The sequence below is a fragment of the Drosophila suzukii genome (assembly GCF_043229965.1).
Source record: "Drosophila suzukii chromosome 2 unlocalized genomic scaffold, CBGP_Dsuzu_IsoJpt1.0 scf_2c, whole genome shotgun sequence".
Lineage (NCBI taxonomy): Eukaryota > Metazoa > Arthropoda > Insecta > Diptera > Drosophilidae > Drosophila > Drosophila suzukii.
The window spans coordinates 6,278,213-6,294,399 of NW_027255896.1; the positions used below are offsets into that span (position 1 = coordinate 6,278,213).

General features: G+C 40.2%; 1 protein-coding gene across 5 annotated transcripts in view; it reads left to right on the forward strand.

Annotated features, from left to right (window-relative positions):
* The window catches only part of rl (Mitogen-activated protein kinase rl), a 554,163-nt gene that overhangs the window by 406,084 nt on the left and 131,892 nt on the right, over positions 1–16,187 (forward strand). For 3 of the 5 annotated variants that reach the window (XR_011605503.1, XR_011605500.1, XM_036821670.3), the window contains one exon: positions 10,518–11,460. The exons of the other annotated variants lie outside the window; for them this stretch is intronic. Coding sequence is in view for 1 of the 3 variants with exons in the window: in XM_036821670.3 (XP_036677565.1) it covers positions 10,518–10,643 (126 nt within the window). In the remaining 2 variants the exon portion in view is untranslated. Of the gene's footprint in view, positions 1–10,517; positions 11,461–16,187 lie in introns of those variants that run through there. 5 annotated transcript variants of the gene reach the window in all.

Here is a 16,187-nt window from a genome sequence, read left to right on the forward strand (position 1 = left end):
TCGTACCTTTGCTTTATAACTATTAGTTTATCCCGTAATTTGTTTATATATTTTGATACCTGAGACCAATGGGCTTTGTTTAGCCTGTCTCTCTGATCGTGTATTAGTATACGCGCTGCATATTATTTCGGCATGCTTGTTCACAGTGTTTTGCTGTGCTGGCCGGGGTCTTGATAGTGACTTATAAGATCTGTCAAAATCAATTTTTATATTATTTAGTTCTTTATATAATTCGTCCCATTCCATTATTTAATGGAATATTTTCTAGATTTTTGAAACCATCAATGAAAGATGTCTCCCAAGTAACTTGTTATCCTTAATAACTGATATAATTTTTAGGGTCGGGACGGTGCTCAATACTATCGCCTTCTGGGTACTTGAGCAATGTATCAAGGGAGAAAAGCCTTAATTGTACCTACTCATTTACTCATATTCGAATTCATTGATTAGTAGAGGCTCAGCTCCGTTTTCGATTATTGATAATACCCTGTTCTGAAAGTTGGGTTCCCTATCAAGAGTAATTCTAATACACTCTGTAGTATTCATATTTTATATTGTAAGCTGTGTAATTCCAGTGCATAATGTTATTTAGTATATTTAGTGCAATCTAGTATTAATCGATTTAGTTCCAAGAGATATTGTACATAATAATGAAGGGGCACACTACAAGTAAGCGACGCCGATCAAGAAGAGCAAAAAAGCGCAACCAAATTTAAAAATTTTAAAATAAAAAAAAAAAGTTTACAAATCAGGTGTGGGGTTTGCCCAAATGTTGCGCAATGTTATTATACTGTGAGGTTGTTAAGATGTCCAAAGACGAGCTGCTGGAGCTCCTTTCCGAGAAGGGCATCATGTTCGGGGCTGATGCAACAATTTACCAAGTCCGTGCTGCGTTAAACCGTGCAAGGAATCTGGAGGCTAACATCGAGGACGCCGAGGACACAGAGATCCAGGGTCAAGATGAGGAGCAGGATTCCCCGAGCACACCGAAGCTTGCAAACCGCATGCTAACGCTGATCGAAGACCGTGAGAAATTGCAAATGGCCGACGCTGTGGCGCCGTTATTGGAACCTTCTGGAAGTTCGCAGCAAACCGTTATGAACATGTCGAGGCAAGAACCGATTGAGCAGAACATTCGCTCAATGGCTCGCGAAACATCGGAAATCAATCAGATGACGGAACTGTACACCGCTAGAAAGAAGCTAGCCGAACTCAAATTGATAGTCGCCGAATTGGAAGGCATGACTACAGCGAATGCTTCCATACATCAAGTCGATCTGAAGGATGTGGAGGCCATGATCCCGGAGTTTTCAGGAGACGACAACCTGTCGGTCCAGGTTTGGATCCGTGAATTGGAAAAAGCTGCCGAGGTTCATAAACTAAGCGTTACACAATGCCTATCTATTGGCACCCGTCTTCTCCGAGGATCAGCTAGGCAATACATGCTGTACGAAAAGGTGTCTTCCTGGCCAGAAATGAGCGCCACGCTCACCCAAGTTTTTGGAAACAGAATGTCAAACCAGGAAATTGCGAAACAACTGCAAAAACGCACAATTGGGAAGTCCGAGACCTTGATGCAGTATTTCATAACAATGCGTAATATCGCCCAGCAAGGCAACTTTGATGAAGTAGACGTCGTGAAGTACATCGTCGATGGACTAGAGGACCACAGTGGACGCGCTGCTCCACTCTACTATTGTATCACGTTGGATGAGCTACGTCAAAAGTTAATGCGATTCCAGTCTGTACGTCTGGAGTCCAATCGTAAAGCCGTCACCATGATCCCTCGCCCAGGAGCCGTAATTCCGAAAGACACTATATGCTACAACTGCCGAAAAATGGGGCACACCGCCAAAGATTGCAAGAAGCCGAAAAGACCGGACAACGGATCTTCATCTGTTTCGAAGTGGGCCATATGCACCGTCAGTGTCGCAAGCGCACCGTGGGCTTTACCTTGCCAGAAGCTGAAGAAACCATGGTTGAAAAGCCGTTTATTCAGTTAGTAAGTTTAAGATTAAGTAGTTTAACAGGATGCACCGATATTAAAGATGTTTTTGCTTTGTTAGATACCGGAAGCCCAATAAGCTATTTGGGAAAGTCATACTATCCATATTTAAATGAAGTTCATCAGCTAAAGAAAAGTCCCTTTCGCGGAATTGGTGGCACATCAATACCAGCGTACGGAAAAGTACCCTGTTCAATTTTGTTCGAAAAAAAGTATCACGATTTAGAAGTATACGTTATTCCCGATCTCATCTTACCTACAGCGCTTCTCCTTGGCAGAGACGCCCTTAAGTTACTCAATATTAAACTTTTTGTGAAAAGAAATCATGAAAGAAATGAATCAAATTTAATTTCAATAAATAATCGTATTGCTTTCGTTAATGAATCATTCTGTGCATCCTTGCTTAGCGATATAAATAATAGATTAATTTTAGACAAAACGCAACCCTTTAAACTAAGTATTGATTCTGTAAACCCGAATGCACCCTTGGTTCCTGATGATTCTCTCGCGGATTGGCTTTCTGATATGAAAAGCATTTGTGGAGCTATGTCTATTGACCTTGATAATGTAGATATAGGCCGCGATTTTGGTGTTTCTTCAGCTGAGGAATGTAGTAGTATCATAAAGCATTACTCGGATAATATAACTAACGCGTACGGGTCGCCTAAATGTTTAATGAGCATACGATTAACTGATTCTACACCGTTTCATAGTGCACCGAGAAGATTATCAGATTATCTACTTAGAGAGAGACGTTGTTAATAAAACAGTTGCCGAGTTGTTAGCCAGTAATATTATTAGACCTAGTCAGTCCCCTTATGCATCTCCCATAGTCCTTGTCAAGAAAAAGAATGGAGAAATCCGCATGTGCATCGATTACCGAGCGATAAATAAATTAACAATTAGAGATAACTTTCCGTCCCCATTGATCGAAGATTGCTTAGAATATCTCGAAAGTAAAAAGGTTTTTTCAGTTCTAGATTTAAAGAGTGGATTCCACCAAACCGGTATGGACCCCGAGTCCGTGAAATACACCGCATTTATAACACCTGACGGACACTATGAATACCTGCGTATGCATTTCGGCCTAAAAAATGGCCCTGCCGTTTTTCAACTCCATGAAATGATACGTAATCGTCAGGTTTATGTTTATATGGATGACATCATCCTGGCGACTTGTACGGTAGAAGAACATCTTGTTTTACTTTCCAAATTACTGGACCGTCTTAATGAAAACCGTCTTGAAATTAATTACAAGAAAAGTGTATTCCTAAAAAACCGCATTGATTATTTAGGATACAATGTCTGTACGAATGGTATTCTTCCAAACGAGACACACCTAAAGGCCATTCGTGAATACCCTGATCCTCTGAATTGTAAGTCCCTTCATTATTCTCATACTTCCGTAAGTTTGTTCCGTCAATTTCACGTATTGCTAAACCGTTGTCTGATCTGCTTAAAAATGGAGGTCCGTTCCCGATGGGAAAACTGGAAATGGAAGCTTTTACTAGCTTAAAGAAAACATTGTCAAGTCCGTCCGTTCTTTCCTTATTTAACCGTAATAGCGAAACCGAACTGCATACCGATGCGAGCTCCCACGGGTTTGGAGCTGTGCTGATGCAGCGCCAAGATGATGGCAAGTTACATCCGGTCTTTTTCTGTTCCCGTAAAGCGACTGCCGCCGAATCTCGTTATCATAGTTTTGAGCTTGAGACCCTTGCGATAACATATTCTCTCCGTCGTTTCCGTGTGTATTTAGAACACAAGCCGTTCCGCGTAAGACCGTTAGATCCTCGAGCCGGTACGATAATGAAAAACCGTTAGGGCCGTGTGACTCCGTAAACCAGTTAGATCTCGTTAATCGTCTCGCGATAGCTATTCCCGAAAGTTCCGTAAATCTGTGTGAAGCGTATAAACCGTCTTTTCCGTGCGATGTAAATATGGATACCGTAGTAAATGTAGTTGGAGCTACCCCTAGGGATATAGATTTACTCTTACAGACCGAGCAGATTAGGGATCCAGAAATTGTCAAACTCCGTGATAAATTAGAAAGAGAAGCCGTTGGTTGTTTTGAACTTATTGATGGAATAATTTATAGAAAGAATGATGCCGGAAGGTTATGTTTGTATGCTCCAACTCAAATACAAGAACAGTTGATCAGATTATGTCATGAAAAGTTGGGTCATCTTGGTGTAGATAAGTGTGTTGATAACCTGAAAGATAAGTATTGGTTTCCGTTGTTGAGAAGCAAAGTCGAATCCTTTATCCGCAATTGTTTGCCGTGTATCCTGCATTCAGTACCTAAAAGTGTCCATGACCGTACCCTTCATAGCATTCCGAAAGCCCCAATTCCGTTTGATACCGTTCACATTGACCATTTGGGTCCGTTGCCGTGCATCACTTCGAAAAGAAAACACCTGTTAGTTGCTATCGATGCTTTTACCAAGTTCGTGAAATTGTACCCGGTTAATTCTACCAGTACCAAAGAAGTTAATTCCAGTATTTTGAAATATTTTGAGTATTATAGCCGACCACGACGAATTATTTCGGATCGTGGTACTTGTTTTACATCATTTGAGTTTTCTAGTTTCCTAAGTGAGCGAAATATAGAGCACATTAAATTTGCTACCGCTGCCCCCCAGGCGAATGGTCAGGTGGAACGCATAAACCGAGTGTTAACCCCGATGTTAGGTAAATTATCCGAACCGTTAAATCAATCCGATTGGTACAAGTTGGTCAACCGAGTTGAATTTGCAATAAATAATTCCGTTCAGAAGAGTACCGGAAAGACTCCTAGTATTTTGCTTTTTGGTAGCAACCAACGGGGACCTATTGTAGACGAATTATCCGAGTATCTTGAGGAGAAGTTTAGCCTTTCTAACCCGCGTGATGTTAACTCCGAAAGGATAAAAGCTAGTGAAAATATAAAACGGTCACAAGAGCAGAATGAGTTTCGATATGCTTTGAAACATGAGGCACCCCTCCGTTATAAGGTTAACGATTTTGTAGCTATCCGAAATGTTGATGTTACTCCAGGATCTTGTAAGAAATTCTCGCCGAAATATCGTGGTCCTTATAAAATCAACCGTGTATTCCCGAATGATAGATATGAAGTCACCGACATAGAAGAGTGCCAGCTCACCCAACTTCCTTACCAGGGCATTCTTGAAGCCGCCAGACTTAAACCTTGGGTGCAAACGTGTACGAAAACCGTTAGTTCTAGTAGTTGACTATGTAGTTAGTAAATATGTAAAGATCGAGGTCGATCTAGAGTCAGGATTGGCCGAATGTAAGCTGTGTAATTCCAGTGCATAATGTTATTTAGTATATTTAGTGCAATCTAGTATTAATCGATTTAGTTCTAAGAGATATTGTACATAATAATGAAGGGGCACACTACAAATAAGCGACGCCGATCAAGAAGAGCAAAAAAGCGCAACCAAATTTAAAAATTTTAAAATAAAAACTGATAAGTTTACAATATTTATTATTTTTTTTTATTTAATTATTTTCATTGTACATTAGATAAGATTATTGGATGAAATAACATCTATATTCAATATATCAATACATGGACATACATATTAATATTAGATGGTTTGCTGTTTTGTTTTTTTTTTATTTTGAACATCTTTTTATAATTATTGTTGGCGCTTTATGTATTTTATATTTTATTTTATTTATGGCTCTCTTTGATATACATTTATTATGAAACATATATCCCTTGTACAAAATAAATGCGCTCATAAAAAGACAATGATTGATAATAAAATGTTCGTTAAATCTGTATTCATAGTTTTGGACTCGATTTTATTTATGACGTTTGCTGTGGAGTCCACTTCTTTCACGTCTACTAAACCCATTTTGGATGTTTTCTGTGAGCTGCTATAGGATTTTTATGTTAAGCGTGTAATTTAATTTATAATTTATTTGCCATTTAGTTTAGCTCATGTAGTTAAAAATTTGCCTTATTGGGCCGTAGATTTTTTTTTTTAGTCTGGTTCCAACACTCTGTATAACTGAGAAAAAATTTCTTTTTAACAATGGAAAAGCCTGCCTAGTTTTTGTATGGTTTTCAGGACACACGCTAATTGGGCAACTTTAATGTACCTCAATTTTACATTAATTTTTTATATAATTTAAAAAAAATTTGCATCACAGTGCAATGAAAAAAAATTATGAAACGCAGTGCATGGTAAAAAAAATGAGCTCTATGAAGCGCTGTCGGCTCACTTCTCCTTGGTCTCGCTTGGTTGGCAAAACGTGGCCGGTGCTGGCTGCACAGGCTGAACTTCCTCGACGGTCTTCTATGTTGGGGCACCAGTGCTGGCTGCACAGGTGTACTCGCAATGAGGCGAGCACAGTGGTCCCTCGCAGTCGTTTGGGCACTTCTTCGTTAATTTGGGTATTTCCTTCTTCTGTGGCGGAGGTAATTTGATATTAGCTTTAGCGAGACTTTTAATTGCAGGGTAGTTGGATGTGGGTGTGGCTGTGGTTTGATTTTTTCTTTCACTTAGTAAAATTTTTATATTTTCAAGTTCGGCATGTAATTTTACCGAATTGTTCCAATTTAATATACTTCCGTTATTTAGTAGCTTCAGTAATTCAGCCCTTCTGGCTTTTAATCTTTTTACCACACCACTGCGTTTAGCACACATCACATCGTGCAGTTGTTCCTTCTTAGGTCCTCCAGGACCAGTGTCACGGTCGCCATGTAATAGTTTAATTTGTGTAGATTTCTCGTTAAGCCCAAAAATATAAGTCCGATTTGGTTTCTATTAGATATCCTTTATTAATGATTTTATTTAGTTGCATTTGGAGCAGAGCAGCCGCTCTGAGCTCAAAAGAGTTTCTTTTTCAAACTTAATTTACTTAGGAGCTAAGGAGGTCTAAGCTCCGCTGCCAACAGCATTGGGATTGAGAAAGTATATTCTCTCCGATGTTAAAGTAGAGGTAACGGCAATCAAACAGGGACTCCTCCAAAGCTTTTGGTACCTATGGGTACTTCTGGCAGTGAAACTTTAGGTCCCCCAGCCGTTACCGATCGGGTAAAAATATTTGAAGCTAAGTTGGGATTTCGAACAGATGCCTTTACTTCAACAGATTTTGAAGGAGCGGTCAGAGTGGCTGTCGACTGAGAGTGGCTTGCGAAACACAAACAAATTATTCACGACAAAAGCTTAAACGACAGCAGAGAGATACGATTACAGAAAGTTATGGGAAACAACAACAATAGCTATTGAAACAAACGCACCACAGCGTACAGAAGATACAATAACAAAATGCACAGGCTAAAAACAATGAAATAGACAATTATACATAAACAGACGATTTAAAACACAAGCACGGCTGGTTATGTTGAACTAAGTCACAAAGCAAGGCACCAGTATCACAGATATTAATGACAAATTTACAAAAATCACAGAGCACAAGATAAACACAGTCTAAACTTAGTCTTATTTGGAATACAAAAAGAACCTCACGATCGGAATATAATTAGATTCATAAATGTAGATGAGACCAGTATTATCCAACTGAGGACTGTAGAAAATGAAAACCATCACCTGCTGCCAGTGTATATTAATTGCAATCATTGGTATAGAGGTTTTAAGCCATGCTCGACTAAATGAAAGTGCACTGATCATGGGAGATTGTAACGTACGGCTGGGTGAAGCTCAACTTCATGGATTCGACCAACAGTTAGTCACAACCTCCCTCAATGAAGCACATAATGCCAAAGTAACAGATACCAATGATCGAGCTGTTTGGCCTCACGGTGGTCAATGGAAGGTCGTCAAGCGATCCTTTGGGCGTTTACACTTTTATGAGAGGTGAAGCTCGGTCCACGATCCACCTATGTATGGCACGCGGTACATGGGTAGAAATTATCAAGGACTTCCAAGTGAGCAGTCAGATATTCTCTGACCATCTCCCGCTGGAAGTTACAGTCATTCTCTCCACAACATCGAACGCAATCACAGCGCCACTTGGACTTCTACCAAGTTTGATTTGGCAAAATCAAGAGAGTAAAAACTATAGGACAAAGTTGGACCGAAACCTGGCAACAAATTGTGTGGCAGATTTGATAACCCCTGACGAAATTGAAGGATTTCTTACAGAGTTTATTACCAAAGCCATTAATAATCGAGGACGAAGAGAGCCCAGAGACTTCAAGCAAGAGTGGTACACGGAGCCGTGTGAGGCAGCTCGACGACTTTATCTCAACTTGCTAAGGCAGGCCAAACCAACAAACGCAGCAAGTGCAGTGGTAATGTTTCATGAAGCAAACGCCGCATATAAGTTAACTTGTCAGAACGCTCGGACGCAATTTTACATTAACCTAGCGGGATCATTGGATTCCATAACAGATAGCAGGGCATATTGGAGTACTATTAGGAAACTCAATGGAAACTCATTTGTAAAATCAATGGAGGTTAATGCAAACGATCTAGGAAACCATTTCCGTGATTTTCTATTGACTCCAGATTGGACGCTATCGCTGGACTTTGCAAGGCCCTGGGTAAAAAATCAGTCTTTAGATGGATGTGTAACAGGACAAGAAGGGGAAAACGTACTTCCGATGTTACAAGAAAGAAAAGCAGCCGGGCATGACAGGATACCATCGGAATTCATAAAGTAAGCTACTCCTCAATTCAAAGCCAGCCTTGTCAGCCTCAAAGTAATTTCAAAAAGCTATTAAATTTCCTGTCTTTAGCTACAGAGCTACAAAGGAATCTCTTTTTAAAATGAGTTAGATAAAGTCTTCTCTGCGCTACTACTCGATCGGCTTAAAAGCTGGTTAAAAGACTACAATATTTTTACTGACTTCCAAGCCGGTTTTAGAAAAGGATATTCGACAGTAGACAACATTTTCAGTCTTACAAGTATAGCAAGGTCATATATCGACAGCGGGAAAAAGTTATACGCGTTCTTTGTAGATTTCAGAGCTGCCTTTGACTCTATAGACAGAAGAACCCTAACCTACAAGCTCAGCAATATTGGCATATCAACGACAGCTTGTACACGGATAACCTGGCGGCAGTATGGGATGGAGAACAACTATCCGATTGGTTTACCACGGAAGCTGGAGTAAAGCAAGGATGTCTACTCAGCCCCCTAATGTTTCCCTTTTTTTAAACGACATAACGGATAGCCTGCCTTGCGGTATTCAAATATGCGGATGCGCGATCAAGGCTCTGCTGTATGCAGATGACATTGTGATCCTCGCCGAATCCCCCGTTGAACTGCAAGCAATGATTAATGCTCTGCACAAATACTGTTTTATGGGGACTGTTAGTAAACACCGAGAAGTCGAATGTTCTGATTTTCAAGAGGCATTGGAGAAGGCTTGCACAAAACGAAAAGTGAAATTTAGGGTCTATTCAGCTAGAAATTGTCAAGTCGTATAAGTATCTGGGAGTCTGGATTTACCACAATGGTCGTTTCAACAACCATTTATAACCATTATATAAACTGCACATGGAAATCGCTGCTAAGAAAAAAAAAAGACGATCCAATGAGTAGCAAGTACAAGCTGTTTAGTGCAGCAATGCGGTCAATCCTTTGTTACGGCGCGCAGGTGTGGCGCATCTCACCTTATGAAGAAGTATAAGGCCTTCTTAGATTGTTCTTAAAGAAAATATTTCGTCTACCAAGATTTACCCCGAACAGGATGCTATATTTTGAAACAGGACTGTCGCCGCTGCATATATTTACAGCTAAAATGCATTTCAGGTATATCCAGAAAGTGGTAACCATGCCCGAACATAGGCTGCCACCAATTCTAGCGAACTATTTGGTGCAGGAACGTAAGCAATGGGTTATAGAATGGGAGACGCTTGCCGAGACCTACGGATAAAGACCACAGTTAGGCGATCCGAGATGTATTCAATTCGCTGGATGGGCAATGTTGGTCAACTCTTTACAGCTACATCAACCAGGCTCTAAAGTACCGAAACAACATTTTAATGGAAAGCTTTTAAATACATTATATTCTAAATCCAACACGTAACTCAGCTCTCATAGTTGTTAAAGTGATTGGTAGAACGATCTGATATCTGGGGAAGACCCGGGAAGTCAGGTGTAGTGCACTGTGCAGTTTTGACACTGGGAAAGCGGAGATCGACAGACGGTTAAATTAACCAAGTCGATATAGTTTATTTCTTTTTAAATCCATTCTTGTTTATATACAAATTTGTGAATCATTTTAATTGTACACTTGAAATGCCGTTTGTTCAATGTTTTTTATAAATAAAGAATACCACTTCTACTACTACTACTACATATTTACAAAAAAATGTGTACAAAAATAATTGTTTCTTAAAGAAAGGATCAAGGGGTAATTGTTGTATACTCATTAAACTGTGCTCTATCGATCTGTATTTAAATTTATTTTCTATATTGTATTGGTACATATTTGACAACAGTTGATTAATAATATGGTTACAGTCTTATAATTTTGATAAGAATATCAACAACAATGTTTTAACAACAATGTTTTTCTTACATTTAGCCCGTCGCTGAAGTGCCGTTTCGGATAAATATGGAAAATGATGACATTTCTCGAGATGCCCTGAAGTCAATGATTTTCGAAGAAACTTTAAAATTTAAGGGACGACAACCGGAAAATGAGCTTTGAAAATTTAACTATTGATTAAAAACAATTGCTTCATTAATGTATAACTTAGGGTCTTTTTCTCATGTTCATTCCGATTTTAAAGTAAATAAAACGAATTGGAATTTGTACGTAAAAAATCACAGTATGTTCGAAAAACTACATTATAGATACAATACTGCTTATAATGTGAAATTACCGGAAGCTTACTAGAAATGCTGATCTTCTTTAAGTGCTATGAAAGTTTATACCGGCTGATCACTGAATACCATGACAACAAATACTTCATTTTTACGTCAAGTTGAACAAATACAACATAAGTGTGAAGGTGAGAAACCGGCTCTTTGTGTTTAATATATAAAATGTGATTTACATATTTTACTTTCTTATTTATATATATAGTTAATAATTACTAGGCTACTAGATGTAAACCAAAACATTCTATAAAGATATAAAATATTCAACAACTTTAAAGTGCAGAAAAAATGTTAACCATTTTTAAAAATTTTAAATCTATCCAATTTTAAAATCTATTCATCTAAATCACTTTTAAACGATTTTTCGGAAACATCTAATGAGACTTTATCATTAACATGTTTTGTTCGGTTGACCAAGATTCACATAACTAATCAATATTTAGCACATCTAAACTGAATATTATCACATGCGGGAAGGGGAAGTAAAAAATATTTGTTAAACATTTATTATCTTAATAGTATTTATTTAAGATTAAAAATATGTTACAGCTCGAAAGTATACACTTGGACAAGTCTAAATAATTATTCATTTGAAATAACAAAAATAATTTTGGATCATTTCTAAAAACGTTTTAAAACCTTTACCAGAACATGTGTTTTTATCATAAAGGAATGCAGATCTCTATTCCGATTTCTGGCTCAGGTAAGACTTCCTGAGGGAACTGTTTCAGATTTATTTTTATAGAATAAAAAATAAAATTGTTGCTCTATACACATATTTTCTTTGGTAATACTCTAGAGGATTTGACTCAACCCCGAAACTCGGTAAAAAGTTATCCTCGATGAACCGCATTTATAATTGAGTTTCAACATAAGCATTAAGTAAGTATGATATTTAAGTATTTTCAATAAAAGTAATTACATTTATTTATTTATATGACTACCCATACAAATCATGTAGGTTTCTTAACAAAAAATAGTATTGTCTGCTGAATTAGTCCCCAAAGAATATTCAAATAGTCTAGTCATACGTAGACCGTAATTTATGAATAATTCGCGGTTACGTACAAACTTTCCCCAAAGCAGCCAAGTTCACAAAAATAAATTACTGTCTTTATATATATAAACATTTGCTTTCATGTCCCTAATTTAAAACTTTGACTTCGACGTCAAATAACTGCTAATGATAAGAATTTTGACTCAAAAATAGTTTTTTTGTATTCAGCATACAATTGGCATCATTATGGGGTTTTAAAATAGATAATAGAAATATAATAGATAAAATTTATTAAATCAACTGCAAATATTAAAGTCTCAGAAATTTGAACTCTTTCGCACAACCATTGAGGTAAAATTAAGTTCAAGTCGCTTGTTATCATAATGGTGTCCCCCCAAGTACAACGGAATAATTAAAAGCTGCATCGTTATAGGAGGAGTATCCTAAAAACATTTATAAGAAAATGTACGATACGTTGAAATCAAAACATCGTCGAAGTACAAATTTAAAAAAAAATTCAACGAGTCACAAGTAGTTTGGCAAAAAACTAAAAAAAAATGCCGAGATTACTTTTGCGACCACTTTTTGTTTCGTTTATATTGACCATAACGTTTTTTTGTTCGGTTTAAATGTTTGATTATACGATGAATAAGTATGAAACTCTTTCTTGGAAATACTCTCACCTGAGTTAACCTTTTTTGAGACTTTATCACTTTATCATTCATTTTTTTCTTTCGTTCCTTTTTTTTCACTTGAGGCTTAAGTCCTAACGACTTTAAAAAGAGTTTATTTTTCAAAGTAAGTGAGCTTTACTGTTTATCCTATTTCTTTAGCTTAACAGTTAGTAATGCTTGTATGAGGGTATAACTCATGAATTTATTATAAATAATCATTCTTTTATTTGAATTTGCCAAGTTCACCAAATCACCGGTATGGTCAACTAATGCGCATATGGGCCGTTCTTTTACAAACCGAACACCTTTTTTAAGTTGACATTTTTGATTTGCCTGAAACTTTTTTTACATGTACTATTAGGTAAATAAGTAAACACGTGTATCAGGATTTATCGGAAACTAAATTTTTTTTTTAGTTAGAATTTTTTAAAGTTTGTAAAAATATGCTAGTTTTTAAAAAGTACCCTCTGTTTGCAAGTCTATATCTCCATCTGTAGTTATCCGATTGATTTCATGTCTTTTGCATAAAATCCTCTGAAAGCTCTACTTTTTAAATAAATTTTTTTAAACACACAAAATTTTAATTTTTATATAAATAAAAACAAATTTTAATTTTAAAAAATTCTTAAACCAGTGCTCCCACAAAAAAATTTTTTTTTGTTTTCGAGATATCGAATTTAATGTAATAAACCCTCTGATATTTTCAGCAGCCATCTCGCTCGCTCTCATTAAAACCTTATGGCGTTTGTATTTCTGAGTTATTTAACAATCTGTTGATTCGGAGCTAGTTGAAAATTTGACTGTCATATTTGGTAGAGACTTGGATGCCCATTCGAATAACTCCCAGGGCGTTTGTATTGGGAATATGCTGCTGTCTTCGCGACTCTGCATGGCATTGTCGCCTTCCTCCTGGGGTGGGGGCGTCGGTTCCCGGGCCACCTAGGTGTTCTGGTTAGAGAATCCCTCCCTCCATGCTTCTCGAGCAGCCAGGGGAGGCGCACGAGTGCTGCCGCAGTTTGCCTCAAACTGGAACGCGGGACCTTGTCATAGTGGTGGAATTATGTCCATTGTCACCTGCCGGACTTGGGTGACCCGATATCCCCCAGGGATTGTCGCCCAGTGGTAATCCTCTCTTTCCCTAACGAAGCTGGCAGTCCACTCGCTGTCTTCATCCTCCTCTTCTTCGGACTCTTGTGACTCCCTGTACCGGCCCACCGTCGTCTCCGTTGTCCGCTGGAATACGCGTATGCCCCCCCAGGTTGACAAAGGATGCTGACACCGCCCGCGGGGAAAAGGTTGGTACGTCGAGGGAGGAGATTCCTCCGTTGCGAAGCGTGGGTTCGACTGGTACCAGGATGTCGGGAAATCCGAGGACGCGTAATGTGGTGACGCATACTGAGGAGACGCGTAGCGTGGGGACGCATACCTGGGAGACGCGTACCGTGGAGACGCACCCCTGGGGGATGTACTCCCAACTGAGGTGTCCCAGGCTGACTCGTCTGGCGGCTCACTCGAGCACGATGGGTTGTCCCTTTCTGCTTCCGTCGCAGCCTGCTCGTCGCTGTCTTCCGCGCCCGCCAAGGTGAGGTCGATAGGACTGTCCTCCGATTCGGATCCACCGTCGTCAATCTCGCCATCCTCGCCGGTCCACTCTTGAGTGGATTCTGGCGCTTCTTCCATGTATCTGTAGTGGGTAAATAACTTACTTTATATAACTGACCCTAAGATTTCCCTGCCTACTGGTGCAGCTTACAATAAACGCCTTATATCTAGTTACAATCTTAAGATACTTGATGTTAGTTAAGGATACCTTACGTTACTTCTTCACCTTCCCCTGTCTCATCGTCTCGGAATTCTCTCAACTCTGCAATGTTGGCCACTTTCCTCTTACGTTCCTCTGGATCCGTACGATGTTCGGCGATATAAACTTCAGGACTCCGAACGGGTCGTCATATTTCGGCGCCAATTTCGCCGCGAAGCTGTCGACTCCTCTGGACAGTTAATGTTGTTTTACTAACACGAGAGAGCCCAAGGCTAGGCGCCATTCGCGTCATTTCAGGTTATAGTGGCGACTCGTTGCATAGTATCGTTGTTTCACCGGGCGATCATCTCGCATTGTGATCGTTTGTTAAGCGATGTGTGATACCCCTGACATCCCCTCTAATTCTTCCAGCTCTTGTTGGAGGAATCGATTTATGTGTTCCTGGTCCGCTACTGACCATTCCCCTCCTCGCGGAGGAGGCGTGGCTTCGTCTTCCTGATGTTCCTGTGTTCCCTGGTTTTCCTGTATCCTCTCTCCTTCCTCCAGTTCGTTTTCCGTATGCTCCTTGGTCCTCTCTTCGACTTCTGTTATCTCCCAATTCGCCTTGCGTACGTCTTCCATGTCGGCGGTAGATCCCTCTTGGGTCACCTCTGCCCCGACCCCCTGTAGATTAGCCATGACCGGACGGTTCCCTGCGTGGTGGTTCTCGTTGGTGCGGGTGGCTTTCGGTCCCACCTCACGAAGATGTAGTCGAGCCCGTCCACATCGTATTGTAGTGCCGATCGCGCAAAGAAAGTCAAGTCCTAATACTACTTTATTTAGCATAGAGTTCATTACTAGTAGAGCTAATTCTACTACTTGTCCTCCGAGGTCGATGTTGGTGACCACCATTCCTGTAATACTGACGCTGGTCCCGTCTGCCAAGCGTATGCCGGTGCACACCTCTCTCACTGTCACTGATGCTTTCAGCTGTCGGAGGAGTGTTTCGTTGATGAAACTCCTCGTGGTCCCGCTGTCGACAGTGGCTAACACAGATATGTCGGCGACTTATACTCGCGCTACAATCTTCACGTCTTCTACGAGCAGGGGTGCGCCTATTCCCGGTTCTCGGGTACTCTCGTCCCCAACTGCTCCCGTGTTGGTCGAGGACGTTGGTCGTTTCCCGACTTGAGACGTCTACAGCAAACAGTAGTTCTGTTCCCTTCTCTTCTACAATCCCAACACACCAACCGTCGGGGGTTCCGACACTCCCTCGCAAAGTGACCCTCTGAGCCATAGTTGAAACAACTCCGACTTTCGGGGGGTGTTGGTAGCGCCTCCTGATTCATCATCCTATTCGAGATTTCTTCCCGTGGCATGATGTTGGGACGAGGTTGTGAGGGGGTTTGCGGGCTTCCTCGGAAAGGGTTGCGAGCCTGGACGGCGTTCGCCGGCATCTGTGATTTCGGAGACTCTCGGGTGTTCCCGTGAGCTTGGCCGAGACTCCGGTACGAGCAATCTTGGGACTGTAATCGTATACGGTCGCGATGTTGTATACTCTCGAACTCGACTGCGAACTGGAAAAGCTGGCCTAAGGTCTCAAAGTCGCCACGTTTTACGTACATCTGGTATGTGGGGAGGCAGTTCTCGTAAATCCTATCTAACTCCTTCATCTGATCGTACCCTGCGTGTCGCATCAGAGTTCGGATTTCGATAACATAATCCTAGAAGCCCTCTCCCTCACGTCTTCTAATCGTCGAAAATAATGTTGGGGTAAGAAAAAGTCTAAGAACTCCCGCCGAAATACTGGCCAAGTGGCTCCCTCCAGTTGGCTGGTCCTAAACCGCCGGCAAACCCAGTCTGTAAGAGTTTATGTCATAACTCTTGGTAGTTTGGCTAAGGCATGGGCGTACGATGTAGCCCTCTCCTCCAGTTCCTCTAGGAACCCCAACGGGTCGG